Below are 27,978 nucleotides of genomic sequence, written 5' to 3' on the forward strand. Positions count from 1 at the left end.
GGACATGAGGAAATGCTATTCTTCAAAAGAGTGGTCAGGCAGAGGAATGGGCTGCCCAGGGAAGTGGTGGAGTCACCAACCCTAGAGGTGTTCAAGAAATGTTTGGATGTTGTGTTGAGGGACGTGGTTTAGTGAGAACTATTGGTGATGGGTGGATGGTTGGACTGGATGATCTTGTAGGTCTTTCCCAACCTTGGTGATTCTGTGATCCTGTGACTTTATGCCATATGCTTAGAAGACATATATAATACATCACAAATTTAAAATATTTAAAATATTACTTTATTAAAATAAAGTATAAAAGCTACATCTTATATGGTGCCAGTCCAGCGTGGTTCAGAATTGGCTTACATAAAGGATACATAAGCCTACAGGAACCCCATACCAAAAGGTAATTTTGCGCATTTAAACATGAAGTCTAAGGGAAAACAATGGTTTTTTTTTGTTTGTTTTGTTTTGGTTTTTTTTGTTTTGTTTTTGTTTTTTTTGTTTGATTTTTTTCCATGTAAACATTCAACACTAAAACAAAAAAGGATCTGATTTGGGATTCTATGCACCTCTATAAGGTCCTTCAGTAATAAAAGCCAGCTTGGTGCGTGCTAATAACTGCTTTATTTACATGCAGCATCAGACAAACTTTGGCTGAACTGAGGACTCCAGTAGAGGATTTCAGACCTCTTTCTTGTAAACTTAGTATTGCAGTTACAAAATAATAATAAAATTCAGTTTTACCTCCAGGACACATAAATAAAGAGCACATATTTTTATATATTTGTATACAAAGTTCTTCCATACATTTTGAAAACTTAGGCCTCACAAAAATCTTGGTATGGTAACCCAATACAAGTACCCTCACTGCTGAAATGTCTTTTTGAAGCATAGAGGAGTTGAATTCTTTCATTAGTTCACTACAGTCCATAACTCCTAGCTTCAAATCTGTTACTGTTTATTTTCTATCATCCTAAGAACTCAGTCAAATCAGTCAGCATGATTTATAAAAACAGGCAAGGACAGTGCAATATACAAAGCAACTTTTCTTTACTAAATGAGATTTTATGACAAAATTCTCAACCTCTAAAAATATATTTTCAAGTCAAGCACAATTCATTACTATGGCTCTTACTGTTTCACCTATTTCAGTATCACATTCATATCTCTTTGCAGACCAATGGCATAAGTATTCAATATTTTCATTACAGTAGGTCCTAGAAGCTCCGAACCACCCTGTTTGTTAGATGCAGCAGACATGGATTTTTGGGAAGGAAAAGAAAAAAATCTCATCACCTGAACAAAGTGAGCAGATAAGAGGGAACAAAAAATATATGTGTCCTTCTACAGATCTGCTTTTGTGTTGGTTGTTTCTTTTTCTTTTTTCTTTCTTCTTCCCCCCCCCCCCCCATAGAATCACATTAATGTTAAGCTGGAAAGGGCCTCTAAAGGTCATCTAGTCCAACTCCCCTGCAATGAACAGAGACACCTACAGCTCAATAAAGTTGTCCAGAGCCCTGACCAGTCTGATCTTGAATGTCTATAAGGATGGGGCATCCATCTAATCTCTGGGCAACCAGTGCTTCACCACCCTGATTGAAAAAAACAATTCTTCCTTATATCCAGTCTAAATCTCCCCTTGTTTTGTTTAAAACCATTTCCCCTTCTCCTGTCACCACAGACTCTCCTAGAGTATCCTAGTCTGTGCATTTCTTCCTTATAGATTCCTTTAAGAGACTGAAAGGCTATTATCAGGTCTCCCCAGAGCCTCTTCTTCAATACTGCACAGAAGTATCTGTATCTATCCTAGTGATTGAGGCCAGATCTATGGGCAATAAATGTATTCTATTAGCTGTATGGCTGGTTCCATGTTTGTTGGATTTTTCTTTTTACAGCATTCCTTTGCATGGACAATAGCAAAAGCAAGACAAATACAACAAATATGTATGCAGCAATATTTCCATTGGATAAGGTGTCCAAAAGAAGATAGGATACTATACCTAAGTGTCAAAGGCTCATATATGTGTGTATATACTTTCATATATATATATAAATACTGCGTATATATATTTATACACATGGAACACACACATATATGACTGCAGAAATGATGAAGTCAGAAATCCAATTTGTCCCACTGTACTGTTCCTAATTTCATTGTGTTTCTTTCTCTGCCCATCTTGTTTATGCATATGTATGCACATATTCCCTGAAGACTGAGCTGTCAAAGCATCTTATGTGCCTTATTTCCAGTAAAACTCATCTTAAATAGTAAATACTAATAGATCTTAATAATGTCCTTTTGTCCTCAGGGAAGAATCAGGGCAGTGCCTACCATTCTACATGCTTACGAGTGTTTGCTTGATCATCCTGTGCTTTTAGATTTTTTTTTTCCTTCCCAAAACAAAACTCAATGTCAAACTAAAAAACAAACAACAAAAATAAAGAGAAACTAGCAGACAACACTACTTCGTGATGAGGAATATGCTGTTTCATTACCCTTCCTTGTACACTATGCCTCAGGTTCTTTTTTCAGGGTGTTTTTTTTTTTTTTTTTTTTTTTTAATTATTTTATTTTATTTTATTTTTCGTGAAACAAAGCAAAGTAAGACTAACTTGTGTTTTAGTTTTCCCTTTCTTTATAAAAACAGAGCGGTCCTGTTCATGCTATACTTTCTGGTTGACTCCTTCTTTGATTTGCTTCACAGAAATTATTTCAAAGCCAAAAAACCACGTCCTTACAGCTGTTGTTTAGAATCTCCCACTGTGTAAAATAAATTGTCTTTCTGGTAATCACATGACATTTTTATCTTACAAGTACGTCTGGTGTACTTCCTGTTTTGGGTTTGCTTATTAGACCAAAGAATAGGTTTCAGAATCTGATGGCGGAAGGAGAGAGACCAAATTGGCAGTTATGGTAGAATTCAGTTTCTTTTTTCTTTGGCAAATGCATTGGAAGAAGAAGAAAATTGCACTAAGGGTAGTAACAAAAATAAAGGGCTTCAGAGGAGTCTAACTGCACCAAAAAAAGTACCATCTCCATCCAAGGATATTTTAGCTCTTCTTCGAGGTATTGTAAGTTGAAGTTCATCCCCTTCTTCTAATTTTGCAATGCCTGTCAAAAGATTTGGAACATTTTTAGTTAATATTTCACAGACATTATTTTCATAAAAAGCTCTTCAAAACATCATTGCATATCGTCAAACAAATCTAAACATGGCTTGTTACATGTAACAAATGCTAGTTTTGTCTTTAGGCGCAACCTTATGAAGTTCAGATCACCCAAATCTGACACTTGACAGCCTCTGTGGAGCTGGATCCACCTTCTTTTCCTTAGCAATTCCATTCTGTACACAGAACATCAGTACACTTAAGCAAACACTGCCAAAAAAAGGATCACATACTGTAGTGCGCCCATATTGTTCAACTTGTGGTGATGTGGCAGCCGATGTCAGCACTGGGCATTGCTGGTCCTAGATGACTCTATTCCCATGGTTATGGGGGAGATTTCATCAGCTTTACCAACCAAGTGAAGTTAGCAGACATCAGGTGACCCACTACAACTGCAGAACTCAGAGGTCTATTTCCTTTAATCCACACGTAAGCTGATGTGATAACTGAAAACGCCTAGCTTTCATGCTGCAGTCACTGAATTGGGAGCAAAAGTGACTTCTGCAGCAATACGTGCTCAACAACATGAGATGCTGCAACAAGATTTGGTTTTCCAGGTGAAAGCAAGTGGTGGGAAAGCAAGAATTACGTAGTCGCAGGATGGAGTATAGATCCTAGTGAAGAAATAAATGGTGGAGGTGGGGAGCATAATACAAGGGTGGGACAAAACAACACATGAAATTGAAAGTAGTTGTGATGTCCAAATATGTGGATGGAAGGGCAGGAAGTCTGGACAGCCTCAATTTCTGTGAGGGGGAAAAATAATTCCTTCCCAGCCCCATTTGTTTAGTGCCTTCCAGCCACCAACAGTCAGCTCCTGTTTCTGAATGTCACCCACTTTTTACACAAGGCATTGAAAAAAAAAAAAAGATGGCTTTTATTCACAGAGACCTTACTAGAAAATAACAAAGCTGAAAATCCTCAAATCCCTGAGCAAAGAAGAAAGGCAGACAGATAAGAGCTACTGAAGGTGGTTTGATAGGCCTAGACAATAATTCCTGAAATGCTACAGGAGGAAAATACTTCCATATTAATCACTGAGCCTACTGGACTTGCAGCAAATATTTGAATGGGTTTTCTTTTGTGGTGGTTTTGATTAGTGTAGTCAAAAATCTCTTTATAGAAATTAACTCTTTTTCATCTAGGCAGACTATAAAACTGCAGTAGTAATTATTAGGAGTAGAGATCTAAGCTGATAATCAACATTCTTGAAAAGCAAAGTGTGTAAAAATTGGGTGGCTAAAATTGAAGCGTGCTCCTAAATATTTTACTGGCATGTTCAAATGAAGAATTCAGTGCCTAAGTTAAGCTCAGTTATCTTCTAGGACAGCATGTACTTCTTTTGCCTGCTTCAGGCATTTAACAGTGAAAGCACCAAAGTATCCAACCATTTTATAAGGTTAATGGAGAGAAGGGAATTGCTGAGGTCACATAATTACATGTGTAAAGTCCAACTGTTGAGGTTTTATATAAAGCCATACTTTTCAAAAGTATTCTGCAGTTTCGCAACTGACTGGCTCTGTGAATGCAGTTCATTTCCTTTATAACTCTCACAATCCTTCATCACCACTGCAGGTTCTATGTAATACAGTTTATTTGCAAACAACAAAGAGAAAAAGAATTAGATGTTTACCAGCAGTATAGCAAGAATTATTTGGATAAGACTGTGGCATATTTTGAATGCAACGAAATAATGTCACCAAGCTGAGATCATCACCAAACACGTGAGCTTTCTTCCTCTGTATTAGATGTCCCATTGCAAATGTTGTATCAGTGTATAAAACCTGCAGGATGAAGAGGTACAGACTTCAAACATATTGTATGGAGACGTTAAAAATCCTTTAAAAGCCAGATGCTGAAGTGAATTGAGCTTTCTTACCTGGCCATATATGAAAAAATATCCTGTTTCTTTGATCACTATTTTATTTCCCTGTTCTTCCAGAGCTGTTCCACGCTTAAAGCTCAGAAGCCAAGGGACAATGCTTGAATCATCTAAAAGAAATAAGAATTTTGGAGTAATCAGAAAACAAAACAGAACACCAACTCATAAAAAATTAACTTCCCCAGTTTTCATCTGCCAAAAGTTAAGAAAGCTGACTTTTAGTTAAGAGTTCCAGTCTTACTGGATTTCCCCCTTAAAAGAGGATATCTGCAAGAACTGTCCAGATGCAGAGACTGCATTATTTTGTTTTATTAATTTATTTTAAAATCAGGCCAGAGAACTCATTTAGTGCCTTGAAACTAGCTAAAATAGGGCAGAGAGCTAAAGCATGGAAAAGTTAGCCATCAACCACAGAATACATTCCTACCTTTCTGTTGGATATCACTTTTGCTGTCAGCAATCAGTTGCAAGCAGGCCTGCAGCACTGCAAAGTGAAAGCATACAAATCATTTGTAGAATACAGTAAACTTTTGAATTACACACACACACAGTAAAGGATGAACACAAAAAGAAATTCTTAATCTCAACAACAATTTGAAAACAGAATCTTTCTACTGATTTCGAGGCAGGTCTTACTCAAACACGCCAGGACAGAAGTCATACTGCAGTGTGTACTTCTTTCAGAGAACACGCAGATAAGTGTGAGCCTCAGGCAGTAGCATAAATTGCACTTGCCTGCTTTAATCTTTGGTCCTAATATAATTTACAAATGCAGCAGCAGGTCAGATGAGGTAGGAACCATCATGTCAGTTAGCTCTGTTCATTTTCTGTGCATAAGCTCAAAAAACTCCAACCCTGTCAGCTATGACAGATAACAGATTTTCTAATGCTACTCACTCTATCACTTAAATTAGTTTCCAGTTATAGGTTCTGTAAAATATTATATTGGTATATATTGGCTACAGAGTAATTTCAAAAATAGCAAGCGTAAACTCTCAAAATCCATGTAGATGTACTTTCAATGTATTTTTCAGGAAACCACAGTCCTTCATCCTGTACAGTAAGAGGGAAAGCACAGAAATGACTGGTAGTAAATGAATGCACACATAACAAGTGTTTTGGTATGTGACAAAAAATGATACATTACTCAAAACTGAAGAGGCTGGAGATGCTGAAGAGTAAATAGGAGACTGATCTGAAAAAAAAAAATAAATCCTGTGGTATTTTGAAATAAAAGCTCCAAAGCGATATGAAGAAAAAAAAAAATAAACAAAAATCTGCTGACTACCTCTCTCAGTGAACAGAATAAAAGACAAAAGGATAGAGTAGATTTTCATGGGAACACCTGCTTGTAGGGGTATTCTGAAGGCCAGAAAGCAAAGCTATCACATTTACCACACTCTTCAGAAACCAATATCAGATTCAGACACTCTTACTATAAAGAGCAGTGCCCTAATCCATTAGATCACATTTCTACATCTGTCAGTGGCACCTCTGTGCCAAACCATGTGCCCATCAGCACCCACCTCTCACTGCACTGCATGGAATGACCAGACTGGAGAAGAAAGCAGCCTCCTGTGTATACCTAAGTCTCCTTTCAAGGATGCTGTCAGCAAATACCAGAGGAGGGCTAGGTGCTGAACAGCACAGCATTGGCACCATCAGACAGTGGGATTCAAGTGTGGAAATGCTTCAAAGTCTCAAGAACCAAAGAACTCTTGACTGAGCCCTACTGTCATTAACAGGAGGACTATCCTGCAAACTCCCATCCTGGAAATCAGTCAGTGCTTTGTATAAGATGCCAAAAAACTCTGTGGATTTTCAAAACAGTAATTTAAAGGTACCTACATTTACAGAAGCATAGAATTGCCTGGGTTGAAAAGGATCATAATGATCAACTAGTTTCAACCCCCCTGCTGTGGGCAGGATTGCCAACCACCAGACCAGGCTGCCCAGAGCCACATCCAGCCTGGCCTTGAATGCCTCCAGGGATTCCCTGCCTTTTAACAAGAAAAAGAAACTAAGTCAACAACAACAACAACAACAAAAAGACTTCATTAATTTTTTTAGATCTCAGTTGTGACAAAATGTTCTGAAAGAGAAGCTTCCAAACAAAAACAAAATACGATCTTCTGGAATTGCACAACAAAGCACATCAAGCAATTTATTTCACAAGGTATTCATTTACTCCCCCTTGGAACAAAGTGCCTTCCTAATAAAGCTAATGTGCAGGTTCCCTACTATTTCAGCAATCCAGATCAAAATTTTCATTTCTGTTTTCAAGGGAACTCATCAGTGCTGCCACTGGAATTTCCAATAATCAAACAAGAGAGTAAATAAGATTCGTAATCTTGATTTGTGTTTATTTAATTGCAGCACTGAGATACTTGTCATCTTTCCTGAAAACTGCCATGCAGTAATTGAAACCAGCAAGTTCCGTGCAGAGTGAGAACTTACTCATATATTTTAAAACACTTAAAAGTTATTCTGCACAGATCTGATGGTCTTCTCTGGTGACAGTGACAGGGCCTGAGGGAACCTCATGGAGCTGGGAGGGGCAGCTGGGGGTCAGGGAATGGGTCTCCAACAGAGGGTGGTGGGCATGGAATGGGCTGCACAGGGCTGTGGGCATGGCCCTGAGTGCTGGAGTTCAAGGGGCATTTGAACAGTGCCCTCAGATGCTGGGTTTGAATGTTGAGTGCTCCTGTGTGGAGCTGGGAGTCTATGATCTTTGTGTCTCTCCTTCTGCTCAGGATATTCTATGGCATCAAATCTACATATAATCCCCCAGCAAAAAAAGCATCTTTTCAGTTAGTATATACAGAATCCACAGTCTTCAAGGTTCAACAGAATAAAGTAAATTTAGCTGTCAGGAAGAAATATGGGTATGGAAATGTCATTTGTGATAATAAAGAAAACAGAAACCAGCACAGTGATCATTTTATCTATAGCCACAGAAAGGAAGTGTAATTTCCTTGAAACTATATTGAACAGCAACATGCTTTGTAAACAATCGCTTATAAGCCACTACTAACATATAACTATTTCCAATCACAGATACAAATACTTCACTTTGAACTCAGTGGTTACATGTGCTTAAAGTTAAATGATTCATTGAAACAAATTCAAAGCAAACCCATTTACCACTTATTAAACAGAAAACATGGATATACCAAGTTTATTTTCTGGTGAAAGCAAATAGGAATTTTGAGTCAAAATACTGATGTTGTTAAGAAATGTTAAAATGTGAAAGACACAGATCTTACCTGAAGTACAATATAAAAAATACATATTTCACCAAATATGACTTGAATATTTACTATCACTTCAGAGCTGAGTAAATGAAAAGCTTGACCTCAAAGTCCTTCAGTTCAGTGTAGATCAAACCTGAACACAAGTTTTGTAGTCTAAAGTATTTGGGGACACTGAATAATGTAAGCAGAAACATAATTAGTAAAATGCTTCTTAAAAATGCATAAAGATATCTAAAATGAGCATCACTTGGAGGACTCACTGTACAAAACAACATGTACCTAGAATAGCAGGAGGTCGGCGTGCCCTGACCTCTTTTGATTTCAGACAGAAGTTTTGCTTTGATGAGAATTCTTTTCTTGTGATGTAAACTGTACTGCGGTGTGTGGGTGGGAGTAAAACATTTCAGAATCTTCTTCCATGAACAAAACGACCAATTCTGAAGAAGTTAATGCCTCCAGATGCCCTTATGAACCACACCTAGCATATGAAGGGCTGTGTTCTCCACCATCTGAGCAATGTAACCACAGCTCTGGAAAAAACAAAAATGAACTAGCATATGTAGAAGGATAAAAAACTGAGCTTTCTGCATATCTACATAATTTAAGACATGATTATCCATAAGGACAAATCCTTCCTGCCATGTAAGTTTTTGAATCATTTAACTTCCATAACCTTTTTAATACCTTGCAATCTAACTTCATAATCCATCCAAAGAAAATGGCAAGTTGGTTAATATGCAAACTTGCACATAAATTTTTAAGCTTCAGTATCTGAGGCCTGATAATTCAAATAAATAAATAAATAATCTGAACTTTAAAAATAGACCTGCTTGCTTTGGTTCCTTCAATGGTCATGGTCTGTTCTCTGTAGACTTCCTGAAACCTGCTTGAATACTAGATAATTTAATTTATAAATGATATGCATGTTCTTGGATGATGTGCAGCTTTTCTTCCCTTAAGTTATTTATTTCTTATAATTAGATATCTTCCTTTTCTTTTTGCTTGTGCAGGTTTATAGACTAGTTTCTTTGTTACTTTTTTATTAATAAGTCTTTTTGTGTCATTAAACATGGATTCAGTTAATCCCTGCATAAAAATTGCTTGGCCCCAGTAACAGGTCTAACAAAGGTCTTTGAAGTATTGGTATCATTATTTTGATCTTCAGTGGAATCACCAGTAATGTGTTAGTATCAGTGTAGTACGGAATAATTTACTAACATTTAAGAACAGTTTATGTAGATTTCTGAAATGCAGTACAAAGTATTCTGTGTGCTTTAGATTGCACAGTAGTCTGCATAATACATAGCACTGATTCATTCATTCAGGAGATGGAATCCTTCAAGTAAAACTGCAAGCAGTGAGTGAAGTCATTTTCTATCCTTTCACAGTGAAGGGCGTACTTCTGTTAGAGACGGCCTGTTGTCAGCAGAAACTAAAGGGAATAACATCTTTCAAGAAGTAAGCTTTTAAAAATATGCATATTAAAAAATGAAAAGAGAACCCTTGTGTTTCCCTCTTCAAACAGCAAAATAAGAAGTAATTTGAGTATTTGGTGAGGGAATTTCACGCAGTGTTTGTTTGTTTTTGTTTTTTTTTTGAAACTAGCAAAAAAATGTTTGCTTTTCTGACTGAAAGATCTCTGAAATCAAGTTCCACTTGTAAAAGTTCATGCCATCCCTCTGTCATGGAGACCTGTCATGTCACTGGAGGCCTTCAAGGCCAGGTCAGATGGAGCCCTGGGCAGACTGGTGGGAGATGTCCCTGCCAAAGGAGGGGGGTTGGAATTGGGTGGGCTTTCAGGTCTTTTCCAACCTAAATCATTCTGTGATTCCATGATTCTATAAAACAACAACACAGAGTCAAACTGGTTCTAAGTAGAAAATGTACCACTCTGTGGATGGAAATATACCAGTTTGACATAAGGCAATTGTACCAAGAACAGTGGCAAAGATGATGCCTTCTCACAACTTATACTCTATAGTCGTTTTGTGTGAATGCAACTGACATGGCAGAAGAACTTGAGAACTGCTAGTGAAAAATTACCGAGTCACAATGCGGGCTTGTCCTGTTTCATTACTTTGTGGACTTTGGATTTCTCTTCAGTTCCTTCCGTATACACAGTCATACAGTTTGAAATGGATAACCTCAATATCCTGAAGGAAGCAACCACAGGTGCCCTGATCTGATCAAATTAGGATTTTAAGTTTTCAGAAGACCTGGTGCTTACTGTCCTAGCTGACCACAGGAATCAGAACACGCAGTAATGATCAGAGCTAGACACCTAGAGGGTGTGCAAATTAAACTCTGTACTCTGAACTGCCTTGTGTAATGAGACCTCTATCTTGATCCTGGACAGAAGAACTTAAACTTCTCAGAGAGCAGCATGCTGGCAATACAATCAGTAATTGTGACAAGGATAACAGGATGGATTTCTGTTTCAGCTTTCCTCTACAGGCAAAATTTAGTAAAAGACAGGCAAAAAAGTATCTCTGTTCCTAACTGTCCTGATATGACATCTGCTAGAAGTGGTTAGGTGATCTATCTGTCTGCACATTAATAAAACTCCCCAGTACCTCCCACTCGTTGTATCAAAAACTCTTGTTCTGGCTGCTAATTATGTAGCTTTATTTGGAACTAATGCTCAAAACCCATTTCTTCAACATATTTGTGCTGGAAATTTTCTCAGAACACAAAATGTACAGATACTGATAGCTATAACTTTTATATATGAACACCGGCTAACATCTATCCTATAAAAATATGAAAGAACAGCACTGCACTGGACCTACTTTTGTTCAATTGTCATTTTAATTAAAATTATTACTTATGGCCACTGCTATGTAAGTGGAAGATTTGTAATATAATTCTTTTCCTTTTGTTTGTATACAAAGTAAGATAAGTGGATAATTGTGTTAGGAAACAGTTTTGTAGATCAGCCTATACAGGTTTTCCCTTTCAAATAAACATTCATATTCTGTGCTGTTATCCGTATACACTAATTTGAAAGCATAATTAGAAGTTCAGGTGAAGAAAGATATATGGATATATTCAGAGGTGGCTGCCTGGGGAGAAGCATTTTAAGCCTGCCAGGAGGACAGCTGAAGAGCCCAATACTGTCCTCTCCCCCGTGCGCTCTCAAATACAGTAAAAATAAAGATGAAAGCTACTGTGAAGGGAACTGAATAAGTTGCAGAGTGCTGATGTCTGTAATGTTCATTTAGAAGAAGATAGTCATCCTTATGTTTGGTGGGAGTTGTGATTTAGGTATAAAAGATCACTTGTTTTTATCTGGGAGACATTAGAATGGGGGGGAGAACAGAGGGAAGCTCTGCTACTACTACAATAAACAAGCTTCAGGTGAAATGACTGAAGTAGTCTTGTCTTCAGTCTCATTTGTGAAATCACTGTTAACCAAGACCCTGAACGAATGATTTCTAACAGAAAAGAATAAATTGCACTTAAGCCTATGGATTGCACTTAAGCCCATTGGGTCACATCCTAAATGAATATTCTCTTCTGAGATGTAAATAGAGTGATCGTGCTATAGAACTTAAATTTCAGTTAGCTCTCTGAATCCTAGCTGAAATGCATTTCACATTAATTAATCAAAGATACATTTTAAGCAAACTCTGATTTAGTCTTTAGCTACAAATCATTTCATTTTACCTTAATGGTAATTCAAGATATCAGCTTCCATCGGTCAAAAAAGTATCTAAGGAGACTGAACTGATTTATCAACTCAGGAAGATTTTTACCAATGCTCAGTGTAATCAGAGTATGCAAACTGTTATGTTTAAATTCAGTATCTCATTTTATCATATATCAGTGTATTTGGAAAGGCAAAAAAACACACCACAAACAAAAAAAGTAGGAATTGTATTCCTGAAGAAGATAATCGTATCCCATTAAACATATCAACATTATAACACACGTCAGAGGTGCTCTATCGAGCACACTATTCGATATTTGATACAGTACCTTTTAAACTTGCCACAGCAATAGCCTTTTTGCATAGGCATGCCTTTCTTAGCTTTGCTAATTATATTAATAGATGGTTTTATGCAAAGAAAATTCTAATCTTCTGAATTCTTTGTAGCCTGCCTTTTCAGACAGGTATAAGCTAGCCTTTCTCTTTGAAAGCTCCTACTTCCCTAAAGTCAAGGAGCTCTGTTGCTACTTCTCTCTTTTAGGATGAATATGTTTTCCCAGAAAAATGACTTGACAATTTTTAATAATAGCTTTCCTTTTTTAATATTCACCAGAGAGAAACAAGATAAGCATTACCCTGAGCTGAGAATGATGGATTTAGAGTCAAGCAACTTCCAACATGAAAAAACTCAAGTTGCCATACACAACTCTACTGCTGATCACTGAGAAATACTTTAGTCACAAGGACAGGGAACCAATGTTCAATTCAACCTGCAGACAGCAGGAATATCTGGTACCTTAAGCAGTATGGTAATCAGCAAAGCAAATGCAGTTCACAGCATCATTTAATACTTACTACTTATAATTCTATAATTATAATAAGCTTTGGGAGCAGTACTCAGCTTACAAGAAGAGACAGGAGCTAAGCATTGTTGCTTGTCTCCAGAAAGCAACCAGCAGCAGCATCCCATCCCACTCCGCACAGTGCTATTTACCTGTTTCTTCTGTGTGGACAACAGACCTTCTCCCCCTATTTCTGCTCCCGTCCCAGATTTCCTTTTGGAAACTTTCAGCTGGGTAAGGGCCAGGCAGCCTGTTCTCCTAGCAGGGACAGACAGCAGTCAGTGTGAGCAGCCCATCTCCTGCAGGTTCATCCCCTGCAGCCATCAAGCACGCTTACCTGCCTGGCGCCAGCTGCAGACACTTGCAGGAAGGAAGAAACAGGGGCACCTGCTTTCTTGTCGCCAGGGGACACGGGTGGCTGCTCTAGCGGAGACCTTGCCCGGACCCTGTAGATCAGCTCACTGCGCAGAGCTTCTAGCTCTGTTTTCAGGGTGATAGCGTGGTAAAGAGACACTGCTGCAAGACAAGAGGACAGGAGCATTGCAAGCCACAGGAATGTGACAGAAAAAAGTCCCGTGGTGCCTGAAGCAGCACCGGGGGGGCCAGAGGGAGAGGAGGCGGTATCCTTCTGCTGGATGACGTGCACACAGTCCACGGATTTCATCGCTGCTCTTTCCTCACTAAAGCCAGAGGGAGAGTTCAGCTGTCCCCTTCCGAGGTGCAATCCATGTTACCCGTTGCTCTGTGAAACTAAGGGCATCCAGAATAAGTGAACAAAACGCCCAGATCATTTCCTGTCATATGAAGCCGTTGATACAACCATTAAACCTAATGTACAGAGTGAACATCTGATGCAGTCTCCGTTTAGCTTTGTCCTTTCTGCGCTGCATTCTGGCAATGAGTACTTTCTGTTGAGCTGCTTGTTCAGTCTGCCTTTCTCCTTTCATTTTCAGCTATTTATTTTTGTGGCAACTTGCTTTCACCATTTCCCATTATCTTTAAATTTAGGCATGACCAGTACCATGGGTATTTAAAACCTTATCTAGAAGTGCAGAAACAACATAAGGTTTCCTTGCAACATAAATCTGAGCTCTGCTTAAAAGAGACAAGCATATGACATTATGTGTGCCTGTAAGAATATGTATACATGTATGTAATATGATATATATATATATGTAAACATATCTGAAGTGACTGTACGCCTGCAGAAGTGGCAGCTTATTGAAATACCAATTTTTGTGTTTTCCTAAATACGATGGTGAGAAATATTCTCACGTATGAATAAAAAATGACTGGTCTCTCAAACTTGTGAAGTGGCAGAGTCTGCAGTTCGGTTCCTAGTGCACTTGGAAGGGATGACTTATAATCAAACTTATCAGATAAATGAGACCCCACTGGAGAATTCAAGGACCTAAAGAGCGAGGGAGAAGAGACCTAAAAGGGAAGGGAAAATGAGAAAACTAGAAAGTAGGAAGGAATAAGAGAGGGGAAAGAAGAATCAGGTCTAAAATGAACAGGTCACCCCCCACTGAAAACTACCATTTTTGGCCACATAAGTAAACTTTAACTGCATGAGAGAGAGTTTCTAAAGGTCTGTTCAAATACTGTGCAAGTGAGTTACATCTTCTGATGCTACCTGTTAGAACAGTCCAGATCAAGCTGATACTGTTGGGAAGGAGAAAGAAGGAGCAGAAATAAAGCAAAAAAAAAAAAAATTGTGTAGTCTCTCCTACATCTGTTTCTTAAGACTGTGGGAAACTGGTGTCATTAAAAGCTTTATCAACTCCCATTGCAATCCAAGTTACTCTTTTCCTTGCTTTGCCACCTCTAACAGTTATTCAATATCCTGCATGGACAAGTCATTATTTTCCTAAAAGGAGAGGAAAAAAGAAATGCATACAACATATCTTAACATGCCTCTAAAAGGTGCCTACATACCTTGAAAAGTGATACAGAAATAGGTATACAGTGGACTGAGAGCAGAATACCATAATACACCCTGTCTGTATCTGTTTTCAAGGCTGAGGTATAAATGGGACTACATTTTGAAGGAAATTTAATAGGTATTAAGGTAGGTTTTGGGCACATAATATGTGGTTAATAGAACTGAACAGATGTGCCTTGAGGTATCACTGGACATCAGAATGTTACCATTCTATTACTGTGTTCCAAATATAATATGACAGCCAGAAAAAGCACACTATATAAGAAAATGAAACAAAGTGAGAAGATGAAAGTCACAACTTGTTGTCCAGGAATACTGGGGAAAAAGTGGCTAGTGAGGTCTCTTTGGTCATTAACATACAAGAAAATATCTGATAGATATAATTAGCATCAGTCTCGTTACTTGTACAGAAAATAAGGCTGTTTCCAACTCCCACATCTTTAAAGGGGTTCACTATTTGGGCTGACAAGAGAATTGCAGTGACAAAGAGGTCTTCTGTAAGACGTCTGGCTCTGGCTTGCTCATTGTTCTGGCAGATGAGAGCTTCAAAGGGGAGAGGAAGAAAATCAGAACAAGCCACACTTGGCAAATTCTTAATTCAACAGGTGTTTCTATTCAAGTGTCAAAGGGGTCAGTCTGGTTTTGACAGCGGGCTGTTCCACAGTTTCACAAGCTTTTAAGTGATTAAAAGGAAAATACAATTGTTGATGAATTTTGCAGTGCCAGAAACGTAGAAGAACAATAAATAATGACAGCGAGAGATCAGTCATGGGGGAAAAAGAAGTACAAACTACCTATATATTTACGTAGTTGTACAACTTAACATCTTATCGCAGTAAAGCAAAGCTTCAGTATTTTAGACCTTGAAAGACATCAAAACAACATCTCAGAAAGCTGGGTTTAGAAAACAAACAAGCATGCTGGCTTCAGGGCCTAGCACATGGATTTCAGGGGCAGGTGGTGCCTTGGTTCTGTTAAGCTTACTGGCTTTGCTTTAAGGCAAGTATGAGGCACAGTTTCTTTAGCTCCTTAAGTCACGGTAATACTAAAGCGGGGTGCTCAGGTTAGGACTTCCCACTACGAGATGTGAGAGCTCAAGTTAAACTAAGGAGGGGAAAAAAACAGCATTAAAAAACCCCAAAACATTACCACTGAAGGGGATCTTCTTGCTGGGGGATCTTTGCTGGGTGGGATCTTTAACAAAATGAAGACTGGTTAGACTTCTGAGATATTACAGCTGAAACAAGCTCTGTAATTTCTGCAAGCAGCTTGATTCGTTCTTTTCCGTTACACGGGATATCTGATTAAAAGGTCAAGATGGGCCCTGCTAACCTGAAAATGTGTAAAACATCATCTCTACATCTGTGGGGAACCAAAGCAGAGATAGCGAGCAATCACACAGGAAATTTGTGGTTGAACCAGAAACTGAACCCTTGATTTCCTGAAATCCAGCACTGTACTTTAACCACAAAAAGCATCTTCTGCTTTGAGGGGGAGGAAAATCTGATAATGAAGTTTAATGTTAAAAAGAGAAGCAGATGGTTTGAATAAGAAGACCTGGATTGAAGAAAAAAGAAAAAAAGAAAAGAAAAAACGTCATTGAAGAAATGTAATTTACTTAAAAACAAATGCTCTGTTTTTAAGAGGGAGGTTGTACAGATACAACATAGAGACCCAGCCAATATCAACAATCATATTAAGAGTACATTTCCAGTGGCGAAGGTCCAATATACTTCTGAAATAGACACAAAATGGAACTGGTCCCTGTGGCTAGCGCAAAAAGAGACCAGCTGCGGTACTTGCCATATTACGGAAGACAGCACTGAGCATACAGAGCACAGAATAAGCAAAGCTTATGCGTTTCAAGTCCTTTCTAATGATGGAGAAAAAGGTCAAACTATTGTGGAGAAGGTTAGAATTAATCCTGTAGGATGGCTACAGTTATCTGCATTAAGATCATCCATAGAGAGCAGTCTGAAACAGAACACGTTCTTTTCAAGGACACTTACTAAGTTCCTTCAGCTATTAGCCAGGATTTACATGTGGCTGAGTATTTACACTCTATTAAAGTTTAGAAAACTACTGAATACATTACAAGTAGAGGATGTGGTATGCAAACATTTTAAATCTTATCTATTAACTGGTTACAAGAAAAAAAAAAAAAAACCACAACCATGAGATAACTTACTGAAATAAGAATATTCTTTTGTCTTTGCCTCCTAGGACAATACAAGTATCTCCATACATTTCAAATGTGCCGTACTTGATTTATGCCTCATCTAAGACTATTTTTCTACACATCCATACAATTTTGATCCAAATCTGGCACATACACTACAGAAAGCAAATATACAACTGATTTGCAACCATCGTTACTGTTTACATGGTTATTACAGTGATTTCAAAGAGGGTAGGAAATGTCACAGGAAAGAAAAGCAATTCTTATAGGTGTCTCTCAAAGTATGCAACAGAACAAATAATACAATCAAATCAAATATATAATTTCAAAAGCAAAACCAACCAACCACACACAATTACATACTACAGCAACTTAACTCCTCCTCACCCACTCCCCCCCTGACGCTATAGTAATTCTTTCTTACTGCACGGAGCAAAAGGAGCTCTGTTGTACAGCTGTAGCTCACTTGTCTCGTAGCCTCACTGGTTTGGGTAACCAGCAGCACAGGAATCTATCTCCACCTCTTTGACACTATGCAACTTGACAGATTTTACACAGATGGGATAAAAAAAAATGCATCTGTATGGCAGCAAAGTAAACAAAGAACCATGGCCCTTCACATGGGAATGGCTGCTCTTCTGCTGATGGAGTCTGTGGACCTTTAATAGAGGACATGGGATGGGAATCCAAATATTTTCAAATTGTAGTGATATTTCTCCATAGCTGCATCTATTTGCTACACTGTTCCTGAATCCTCAAGGACTGAAAGGGACATTATTCAACCTGACCTTTTACTTTGCCTTCTTGTAAATAATTACCCCACACCAGACGTAAGCATAATGCAGAACAGCTGTAGAACTTCCTTTCTTTCCATCTTCATGCAGCAAAATCTGCTTCATAGCTGCTTGTCAAAGCTAGCAGCAACATCTCTCTGGAACTTGGGCTACGAATGCAGTTACTGTGCCTTTGCAGCACAGCATTATTCAGCTCATCACTTAAGATGGATATATTTGACACTATTATGAGTGAAACCAAGCTCTGTAATGCATTAAAAACAAGACCGCTCTTACTCTGTGTAATTTTCAGAGAAAGGAAAACTGCCATTCTTCAAGACAGAGAAGAGTTATTCTGTCCCCACTCAAGTGGAACCATAACAAATGAATCACACTAATGTTTTCAGCACACTTCCAGAAAATATTCAGTTTATTTTTTTATCTACTTACAGAAAGAGAACTCTATAAAGTCTAAAACTAAGACCCTGAAAAGGACCCAACACGGGACTTAATGCTCAGGCACTTTCATGACCTTAGGAGCCAATGGTTCAGTATTTAGATTTAAAATTGACATTTAAAATATTAACAGAAATTAGTGGTAAAATCAGCCAGAAACACAATGAAAAAATAATTTCCGGGTGACATGTTCAGACCAACTCTCAGTTCTAAAGATAAAAAGAGAAGTCCTAAGAGGCAGGAGGTGATAGAAAGCCATGGAGGGATACCACCAGTTTTTCTTACTGATGCTTTGTGAAAGCAAGAATGTGACAAAGATTAGAAACAGAGAGTTAATTTAGCTTACCCCCCCCCCCCACCCCCCCCCAAGCTGTAATAACTTGCCATAAATACCATCCCCAACAACATAGATGACAATTTCATGTGCTCTGGTTTGTTTTGTTGGTAACTGAAAATGATACCCTGACCAGGCATACAAAATTACCCTGTACTCATACTGAAGACAGGTCACAAACCAGAACAAAATGTCAACAGCACTTTTAATGTATCAATTTATTGCATATGTCAGTACATAAAAATAGAAAAGTGGTTTTTGTAAAATTAATTTTATTGTAAAAACCAGACTAGAATGAGAATGTAAAACTCTGCCACAATTAGCACATATACAATAACATTTATGCTTCGTCTACAAAACTTAAGACTTTAATAAGACATTTTTCCATTAACTATACACTAAAGAAAAATCAAATAGAGAGCTTGAATCATTTATTCAATAACTATTCCTGAATTCAAAACATGAGTGTCATTTAGAGCTTGAATATGCTTTCTCTATCTACACTTCTGCAGGATTCTACTCTAAATTATACAAGCGGGATGGCATCGTAAATTATTCTCAGTGGGACACACCAGGCTGGTCCCACCAGTGCAGGAGGCACTGCTTTTGTATTTGGCAGATGTACCCTTAGGAAAACCATTTGTTGTTAACAAAATAAAAATACACTTCTCAAGAATTAAATTATGGAATACAAATGGAGGTATGTCTGCATCTTTTTGCTAATAGGAGACCATACCTTGGTATTCAGTCTTGTATACTTTACTAAGAACATTCAAGGTGACACAAATGATTAGCTAAGAGATGCTGATGTGCATATTCTGTATAAATAGCTAAGCCATTTGCCCTTCATCAGAGAGATTGTCCATAGCCTACTAGATGCATTTGTGCTATATTTCTAATTTTACCTGAGAAATGGACATGAGGGCAGTTTTATCAGTTTACCTTTTTCCCATCTCAAACCACAGCTTATCTCTGCATTTCACAGTTCAGAAGCAAATACCAGGAATGTAAACTTGGGTCAGCAAGAAGCCTCAAGTATTTCCACTAGTTAATACAACACACACAAGGTCTTGTAACAGGCGATTCCTTACAAGGACTCTACAGCTACAGGTGTTCAGCTCCATCACTCCACCATTCCTCCTCCATCCCTGGACTTTTTATTTCTTTTTTTTCCTTTTTTTGAAATTTTATTTTATTTTTATTTTTTAAACAAAGTTCCTCTTATAAAAGGGACATTTCCTTTTATGAACATATTCAACGTGAAAGGCTTTCTTACAAATCTGTGAAAATAAATCAACCTCCTCAAACTAGAAACATATATATACACATACAACAACCACTTGGGAAACATCTATACACAAATGGAGAACTGGTGTGGGAAAACACATAATGGCGTTAAGTGCAATAAACGCAATAGCATCATAAGAATTTTTGGCAATTTGAAGTTATTACTATGATTCTTGCAACGTACTGTCTGAAAATGGCATTCAGCAGCAGACCACCATGAGTCGCCATCATACAGACCACAAAAGAAAGCAAGTCCTGTCCTGTCAAGCTACATGTTTCTTCCCTCTTTTCCCTCAGATTCTATTCACAGCATTTGAATATTTGCATAACTACTTTTCCTGTTTCTTTCAGTGGTTTTCATAGCCAACGTGATGAAAAACAGCATGATAATAGGCATTCGTCTACACGTGGATGCGTCCAAAGTATTAAGCCCATTTTTTGCTTCTTCCTCATGTGGAAGGTGGAAGAAAATACATTAAATATGCATATACGATGACTGCATCTTCTCATACTTGGTATTTGTATAACCAGGTATCTTTATGTTCTGCAGACACTGTGGTGAAAAGATATGGCTTGATAATAAAAAGCAAGGTTTAAATACAGCGCACTATGAACAGCTCCTGATTACCGTAATCCAAGGCCACACATTTGACGTTGACTCAACTGTGGGCCCAAATGCGAATACTTCATCTGTATGGAAATGCCACATAATCCAGAAGGCTGGAAGGGAACTGTAGGTGTTTTGGGTTGATGTTTTTGTCTGCCTATTCGATCTGTGCAAAGTGGAGTAAAATCTTCAGTCATTTAGGAAATTCACATCTAATGAAAAATAGCGTTTAATGACAAGCTATGACATCTTTTGAAACAACCAATTTATCTGCATTCAGACAAACAAACTTATTCTTTTGGCTTTATCACTTGTTTATGGAAAACACAAGACGCACCCACTTATTTTCCTTTCTCCCTTATCCCTCCACCTTAATTCAAAAGTATTATGAAATAACTGAAGCAATAAACATTACAGAAAGGGAACACTACAGCGACAAACTCTTTTGCTATACAAACGCCTACTCAGTTCTCCCAAACCAAATGGCACCAAAATCTTTTCTCCCGAAACTCTCTGGAAAAAATAAAAGACCATTATACCTTTGAGGAGCTGGTTTGTCAAGTCCTAAGCTATACTTTAAAATGATTTTAAGTCTTTATGTTCGAAAGTGTCTATGCCTTTTTTAATCATTTCTGAACAGACCTTAGTAATAGGATGACAAAATATACTTACCAGAGTAAGAAGCAAATTCTGGTATGTATGCTTGTTGAAAAAAGAAAAAATTAAATAAATAGAAAAGATGATATTGAAGTGTTTATAATAAATCACTATCTGGAATCTTGACAACATGCACGTCCACATAATAACTAATTCCACGTAAAAAACTGGAGGCGTAACTATTGAAGCACTAGTTCAGGAAAGCAGTTTTATTCAACAAAAGAACTTATGTTCAAGCTTAAAATATTGTGGTGCTTTTCTGAATCACAGCATCATGCTGAAAAAATAATTGTATTTAAAAACTTCAACCTGAAGGGCAATTGTACAGGTTTGGTGGAAGATTTTTCCACAGCTTTTCCCACAAAAATGTCTCCAAGAGGCAAACTTTCAGCTGCAGCAGATGAGCAGTTCAATCTGTAGAATAATAATTCACACAGCACAATGCATTAAACTGAACTAATACCATACAACTTTGGAAGGATTACTTGGATAAAGCCAAAATCCAACACTCGGTCAGAATCAGGCTCACTCGGGGTATTGCTGGCTCTAATATGGTGAGATACGATCTTAAAAAACTCCAGTATAACTAGAAAGAAAACTCAGTTCTACTGCCAATGCATAGGCTACTTTCACACCATGTGACAGAAGCATAAAAATAATAATAAGAAGAAAATGTTGTTTTATAAGCAAGAGTGTTAATGTTCTCCAACTAATCTTATACCTGTTAATGTGCTACTCATTTTTATTACCCTTCCTGTAACGTCAGCTTATGTTACTCCCTAATCACAATCACTGGTATTTATTTAGATTTATTTATACCTCCAAAAGAAACAAAGGGCACGGATATTTAAAACCAAACACAAATAGATATTTTAACTTGTGTGATACTCCCTTCCATCCCACTGACTGCTCCACCTTAGGAAATCCTATCTCCGGTATATGGGCTGACAACATCAGCAGTTTGTCTGTAAGTTACTGATGAGAGACTTCATTGGACAAGACCTTTAGAAGTCAAATCACGCTGCTCCCTTTTTTGAGTGTTACCTTTATCTTTATGAAGAAATTGCCTGGGCAAAATCCATCAGCCATCATGTTCAGCCACATACAACTTTATGGGCGATACTATAATACAAATAGTAAATTGAAAACAGGGAAAATGTCCTTTCCTCTTCAATTGCAGTTTGAAAAATATATATATATATGTATGTATAACTGTTTAAAAAAACAAAATGTCATAATGAAGGATGGTATACCTGTAAGTATACACTGTCATTAATGTCATTGTACATTATTTTGCACATTAAAAGAATTCCCACCCTGGATAATATAAAATTTCAAGGAATAAAACTATCTCATGCATGGCACAATTTAAATAAACTCTAAGAGAAACAACAAATCATTGAGCTAACCATGACTGCCCAGAAAGCTCACACATACAGCAGTGAAGCCTCCCATTGTTCTAAACTAACGTGCTCTGTACTATTCTTGTAGCAATTTGTTTTGTTATTTTTTTTTTTTCTTTTAATAGCAACTGTTGTACATATCAAACAAACGGAATATTTGGACAGATATCAAAAAAGTATGAGAAAGACATAAAATGGTTCATTTACAATGCTGCAAATGTAAAAGTTATCTGGAACATCGTAATAAAGCATCAGACCTTTCAAAGTTTAATTTCACTCTTCAGGCAAGTACAGACATGACATACATTTAAAAATGGGCATTCTTTTACCACTTCTCACAAACCAAGATACAGTGCAGGTACATCCCTACGCCAAAGAAGAGTATCAGTTATATTATTGTTACATTAGATGATGTTTTTGCCATTTCTTCAGAGGAATGACTCTTTATTACTTCTTTGATGAACTGTTCGAGTGCAGTGAAATATCCCTGGCACTGCCAAGTGTCATTATGAGTCCCATCAGGAAAAATTGCCAATCTCTTAGTCCGAGCTGGGGATAATTCATAAAGTTGCTTCATCATAACTGGTGGAATTAACTGGTCAGACAACCCAGAGATGAAGAGTGAAGGCATTCTGCACTGTGAGATTTTTCTGTAGGACAGAAATTTATTTTTGTAGCACCATAAAGGAAGGTATCTCATTGGAAAGAAGGAAAACAAAGTGCTGGCCATGTGTGGGATGCTAAGAAAGGTGTTCTCGACCATGATGGCAGAAATCCTATGGGAATTTTCAGATGCCAAATGAATAGCTACTGCTCCCCCTAAGGAACGGCCAAAGAGAAAAATTTTTGTTTTATCAAGATCAGACCGAGTCATCACATAGTCTAACACAGCTTCAGAATCTACATACAAGCCTTCTTCGCTTGCTTCTCCTTCACTTTTTCCATACCCTCTATAATCAACTAGGATTAAGTTTACTTTCAGGTTTACTAGCATTAACAAAGCGTTTGGCAACCTGTGACCAATGTTGCCTGCATTCCCATGAAAGTAAATGATGGTTGGTGAATATGCTGCATTGTCCCCTGTGTATCTCAGCAGAATAAGATTGAGAAGAACTCCATCTTTGGTTTTGATGAAGATATTTTCATGTGGGATACCAGTAGGCATAGGAACATAAAGGCGTGATGAAGAGGGCTGTTCAGGAAAGTAAAGCAGCATATCCTGGAATTTATATAGTATACCTGCTATTGACACAAATATTAATAAGAGTAGTATGATGCCTCCATACAAGTGGAAGGTTACTATCAAAGGTAAGAGAGAAATACGGCAGAGACCCCAAGACCAGGAAGCCAAAGCTAGTAGCCATCTTTCAATAAAGGTCCAAAGCATCCGTGACTTTTCCATTGTAGTAGTCAGTGATCTTCTACTCCAAGTAAATCCTGTAAAAAAAAAAAAAATCCAAAAAGAAATATAAAAATAAGAGAAAAATGAATTGCCTTAACCTTCTGAAAGTATGAGTGCTTTGTTATACATCATGACACAGAAGCATAAACATTACACTTGATGGAAAAACCCCTTCCAATTTTTGGAAAACATTCAGATCTGAGTAACAAGCAGAAAAGCAAACATAAGGAAAAGGCTTTAAAATAATCCTAAATCCCAATTACAGTATTCCAACAGGCAATATCTAACAGCAGCACTAAAAATTAGTTTACTGGAACCACAACCTGCATTTTCCTTCATTCATCCCATCTGTCCACGGCAGAAAACACACACGTCAGTTTGTCAAAGCTTCTCATAAGTAATTTTAGAATCCAGGGAACACGAACAAAAACGGCTCTTCTTTCTACACAGCTACTGATTAAGTAATGTTAAGAGGAACATGCAGTAAGCCTATGTACTTTACTCTGCAACCAGTCAAGGCTAACAGTGCACACACAGGGACAACTATATTTTAGTAGTTGTGTTGCAAGACCTTGGTCACCTGTGATTACAGAGTAATACATCAATCTATCAGAAGAAAGAAACTCCACTACAGCAAGATACAACATTGTGCTTACATTTGTAACAAACATTTTGCTATTTTTCTAAAACTGTTCAGATTTATAATGGTAGTTGTATGCTATCAGGTCTGTAAGCCACACTGAATCTGTAGCTAGATGGCATGACTGTCATCATACAAGACCACTGAGGAAAGCAGCTACCTACGTTATTTGCTGATCGATAAAAGCCACAACTGCTGTTAAGTCCAGAAAGAAAAGAGACATCATAAACATACTACACATAAGATGACAATGATGTCTTATAATAAAGGATTATTCTGTGGATCAGGCTAAAAAAAGGTCACCTTTATAAGCCAGTCTTTGTACTCTTCAGATAAATAAAAAAACTGCCATCTTTTATGCAAATGATTACAAGTAAATTAGGAATAAATCTCTTACACCTTAAGATCTGCACATTTACCAAGCACAATATGAAAAAATCTTTACACACTCTATCTACTCCAAATATATAGAAGTGGTGAAAGAAAAGAAATTTATTTCTTTTAGAAAAATAAATTAGAACTAGAAACTAGAAATTAACTACTCCAACTCAGTTTTTTAATATTATTTATGAACTCATATTCAATATTCACATTCATGTATGCACAAATGTTGCCTGAAAATTTAAGTTTTACGATCAATTTAGGACAGAGGATGTTGGAAACTTCCATTTCTAACAGAACTTCCTTTTGTCGTAGGGAAGCTCAGAAAATGGGTAAGATGAGTGGACAGCAAGGAACATTAAGAACTGGTTTAAGAAGAACTCAGTGTTGTGATCAGTGGTACTGAGTCTGGCTGGAGGCCTGTAGCTAGTGGTGTCCCCCAGAGTCTGTTTCATTCAACTTATTCATCAAGGCAGACAAAGGCAGAGAGCACACCCTCAGCAAGTTTGCTGATACCAAACTGGTAAAGAGGTAGACACACCACAAGACTGCCACTGCCATTCAGAGAGACTTGAATAATCCTAATGGAAACTTGAAGGGAGAAAACCATCATGAAATTCAACAATGGCAAAAGCAAGATCCTATACACTGGGAGGAAGAACTCATGTATTGATACAGGCCAGAGGCTGACCTAATGGAATGCAGCTCTGCAGAGTACCTGGGAGTTCCTGTGGACAGTAGGCAGGAGTTCTTCTACTCTTCTCTTAGCCATGATTATGATTAGAACTTTGTTTATCAACTAATTAATTCAAATTTCCTCCTGTCTTTCTGTCAAAACTATATAAGAAAAGGCAGCTTTTTTTGATCATGCTTGTAATCTTAAGGAACAAGCAGAAAACAGGCTTCAAATATGAAGTTCTTCTGTATTAAAGGTTTTTGCTGTAGAACAGAAATGTGGCACAAGTAAACATTAAGAACTATCTGAAATTAAGACATAGCCAGAAGGCAGCTGTGCCTCAAACAGTGCGTCTTGTTTAGAGACCATTAAAGACCAGTTCTGTTTACAAAGCTACAAACTGTGTTAAATCTCAAAACAGAAGTGAAATTTGGCAGCCCTGAGTTGCAGTCTTATCTGCCTATCTTCACTGCTGAATTTGCAGAACATAATTATAATAATAAAAATTGTGAGGAAAAAATTGTCTTCATGAGCAAAATATTTAATTGGTATTCTGCTGTACTCTAAAGCAAATCTTAAACAATTTATATTCTTATCAACTAAGCCCTAAAAACTTTTGAACAATTATTCACTCATTCTGAACAGCAGATGAAACTAACCTTGTATTTGCCACAGATTTAGTCATATTTTTGGTCTTTTTCCATGTTTTTACTACTGAAAAGGCTATCTTATGCACTAATCAGATTATAAAACATTTACCTTTGGATGTGACGATTTTCTGTGCTTCATCTCTGCCTGAAAGACAATGTCATTTGGGAACTTTGAGTAAAATTGCTTTTTGCGTTATACACAATCAATGTTTTTATTTGATTACTTGAAAGAAGCTTCAGGAGTGCTGACAGCCAGTACTCTTAGAAGTTATGTATCTGACCCACTGATGAAGCCCAGCATATCATACTCAAGCTTTTGCACGAAAGAGTTGGTAAAGTTGAAAACACAATTTCGTAGTGTAGTTTGTCATCCGTTCTGAAATGTCTTGGACTACATATATTATACGTAGTTTAAAGCATGTATAGCATATAATAACAAAGTCATGGTAGATTTACAGCACCCCCAAAACTTAATATTTTGTCAGAATATGAACATGCTTAGAACTAAGAACTGCAGCATTCAGATATTTTATATCTGATCTCTTTAAAGAGCTTGAAAAATGTTAAATTTTAACAATCACAGCAGCCCTTAGAGTTTCTTTCTGGCTTTGAAAAAGAGGCTTTTTTGTTCCTTCAGAATACAGAGAGAAATATGAAGACACCTGTTCTGTCCTACTGTACTTCCTTGCTCTACACTCCACATTCTCCAGACAAGTTTTACACAAGTTTAACACTTACTCACACTCAGAATCACAGAATCACAGAATTGTAGAGGTTGGAAGGGACCTCTAGAGATCATCGAGTCCAACCCCCCTGCCAAAGCAGGTTCCCTACACCACGTAACACTACACTCCTTTCAAAGGCTTCTGTAAGTAGAAATATTGAGTTCACAACTATCAAAATACAAATCCAAAAAAAGAACCAAGCCTGGAAAAAAAGAAACTACAAGAAGTTTAATAATGATGGGAAAACTGCACGCTTTTAGTGTGATGAACTCTCTCAGAATCAAAGCAGCTACTCCTACCTGAGCCAAAAGCAGAGCATGCACAATGCAGCGTCAGACATTTAAAAGCTGTTTTCTGGAACCAGAAAGCCACTCTTCCTACAAGAGTGCCCTTCCATAGCTCTACATAAAGCTGCACATGCTCATGACTGAAAATGCTGTCCTCTTAATTTCCATTGTGCTCTTCACCCACACACAACTGAGAAACCCTCACAATTCTTACAAGTATCACAGAATTATCAAGGTTGGAAAAGACCTAGAAGATCATCTAGTCCAACCATCACCAATAATTCCCGGCTAAATCATATTCCTCAACACAACATCCAAACGTTTCTTGAACACTCCCATGGTCGGTGACTCCACCACCTCCCTGGGCAATGCATTCCAATGCCTGACTACCCTTCTCTCTCCTGTCCTTCTGCAAACACCCCCGCGCACAGGGGCTGCGTCACATAGAAACTAATGAGACCCGAGGGGGGAAACGTCGCAGCCTGCATTAGCCCAGAGCCGGGAGGAAGGCACAAGAAAGAGCTTTTCAGAGCTGCTGACACAGACACCCGCGGTCGGCCGAGCGGAGCCGCGTCCACGCACAGAACAAGCGCCGGCTCCCAACACAGAGAGACCCGGATGGCCCCACTTCCCACACCACCCTCCCAGCGGGGCACGAAGGGCCCGGACCCACCCGCCTCATCGTCCCGCGCTGACCGCCGCCGGCGGAGCCTCAGGCGAGCGCGGCCCCAAAGCGCAACTTCAACCCCGTTTTTCCCAAGCCAGGAAGGCAACGGCCGTAACTCCCGCT

The 27,978-nt window shown here is 38.0% G+C and overlaps 2 protein-coding genes and 1 long non-coding RNA gene across 5 annotated transcripts; 1 reads left to right on the forward strand and 2 right to left on the reverse strand.

Moving 5' to 3' along the window:
- Positions 1-259: 259 nt before the first annotated feature.
- On the reverse strand, positions 260-13,801 carry TNFSF13B (TNF superfamily member 13b). Of its 2 annotated transcripts, XM_015851453.2 has the most exons (7): positions 13,124-13,801; positions 12,939-13,044; positions 6,189-6,236; positions 5,469-5,525; positions 5,039-5,151; positions 4,793-4,943; positions 260-3,103 (listed from the first exon to the last, which is right to left on the reverse strand). In XM_015851453.2, the coding sequence occupies exons 1-7, from the start codon at positions 13,448-13,450 to the stop codon at positions 2,991-2,993; spliced, it is 915 nt and encodes a 304-aa protein (XP_015706939.1). In that variant the 5' UTR covers positions 13,451-13,801; the 3' UTR covers positions 260-2,990. The 2 variants fall into 2 exon arrangements, with proteins under 2 accessions (XP_015706939.1, XP_015706941.1); XM_015851455.2 differs by lacking the exon at positions 6,189-6,236 and having other exon boundaries at positions 13,124-13,707.
- LOC107307956 lies at positions 8,627-26,379 on the forward strand. The gene is made up of 2 exons (XR_004305909.1): positions 8,627-9,753; positions 25,166-26,379. It is a non-coding gene; the product is annotated as an uncharacterized LOC107307956 (long non-coding RNA).
- Positions 21,205-27,978, reverse strand: ABHD13 (abhydrolase domain containing 13). 2 transcript variants are annotated; one of them, XM_015851451.2, is made up of 3 exons: positions 27,862-27,966; positions 26,286-26,321; positions 21,205-23,864 (listed from the first exon to the last, which is right to left on the reverse strand). In XM_015851451.2, exon 3 carries the CDS (start codon positions 23,827-23,829, stop codon positions 22,816-22,818), a length of 1,014 nt encoding a protein of 337 aa, XP_015706937.1. In that variant the 5' UTR covers positions 23,830-23,864; positions 26,286-26,321; positions 27,862-27,966; the 3' UTR covers positions 21,205-22,815. The 2 variants fall into 2 exon arrangements, with proteins under 2 accessions (XP_015706937.1, XP_015706938.1); XM_015851452.2 differs by lacking the exon at positions 26,286-26,321 and having other exon boundaries at positions 27,862-27,978.

Source organism: Coturnix japonica, chromosome 1, assembly GCF_001577835.2.
Source record: "Coturnix japonica isolate 7356 chromosome 1, Coturnix japonica 2.1, whole genome shotgun sequence".
In the NCBI taxonomy this organism is placed as follows: Eukaryota; Metazoa; Chordata; class Aves; order Galliformes; family Phasianidae; genus Coturnix; species Coturnix japonica.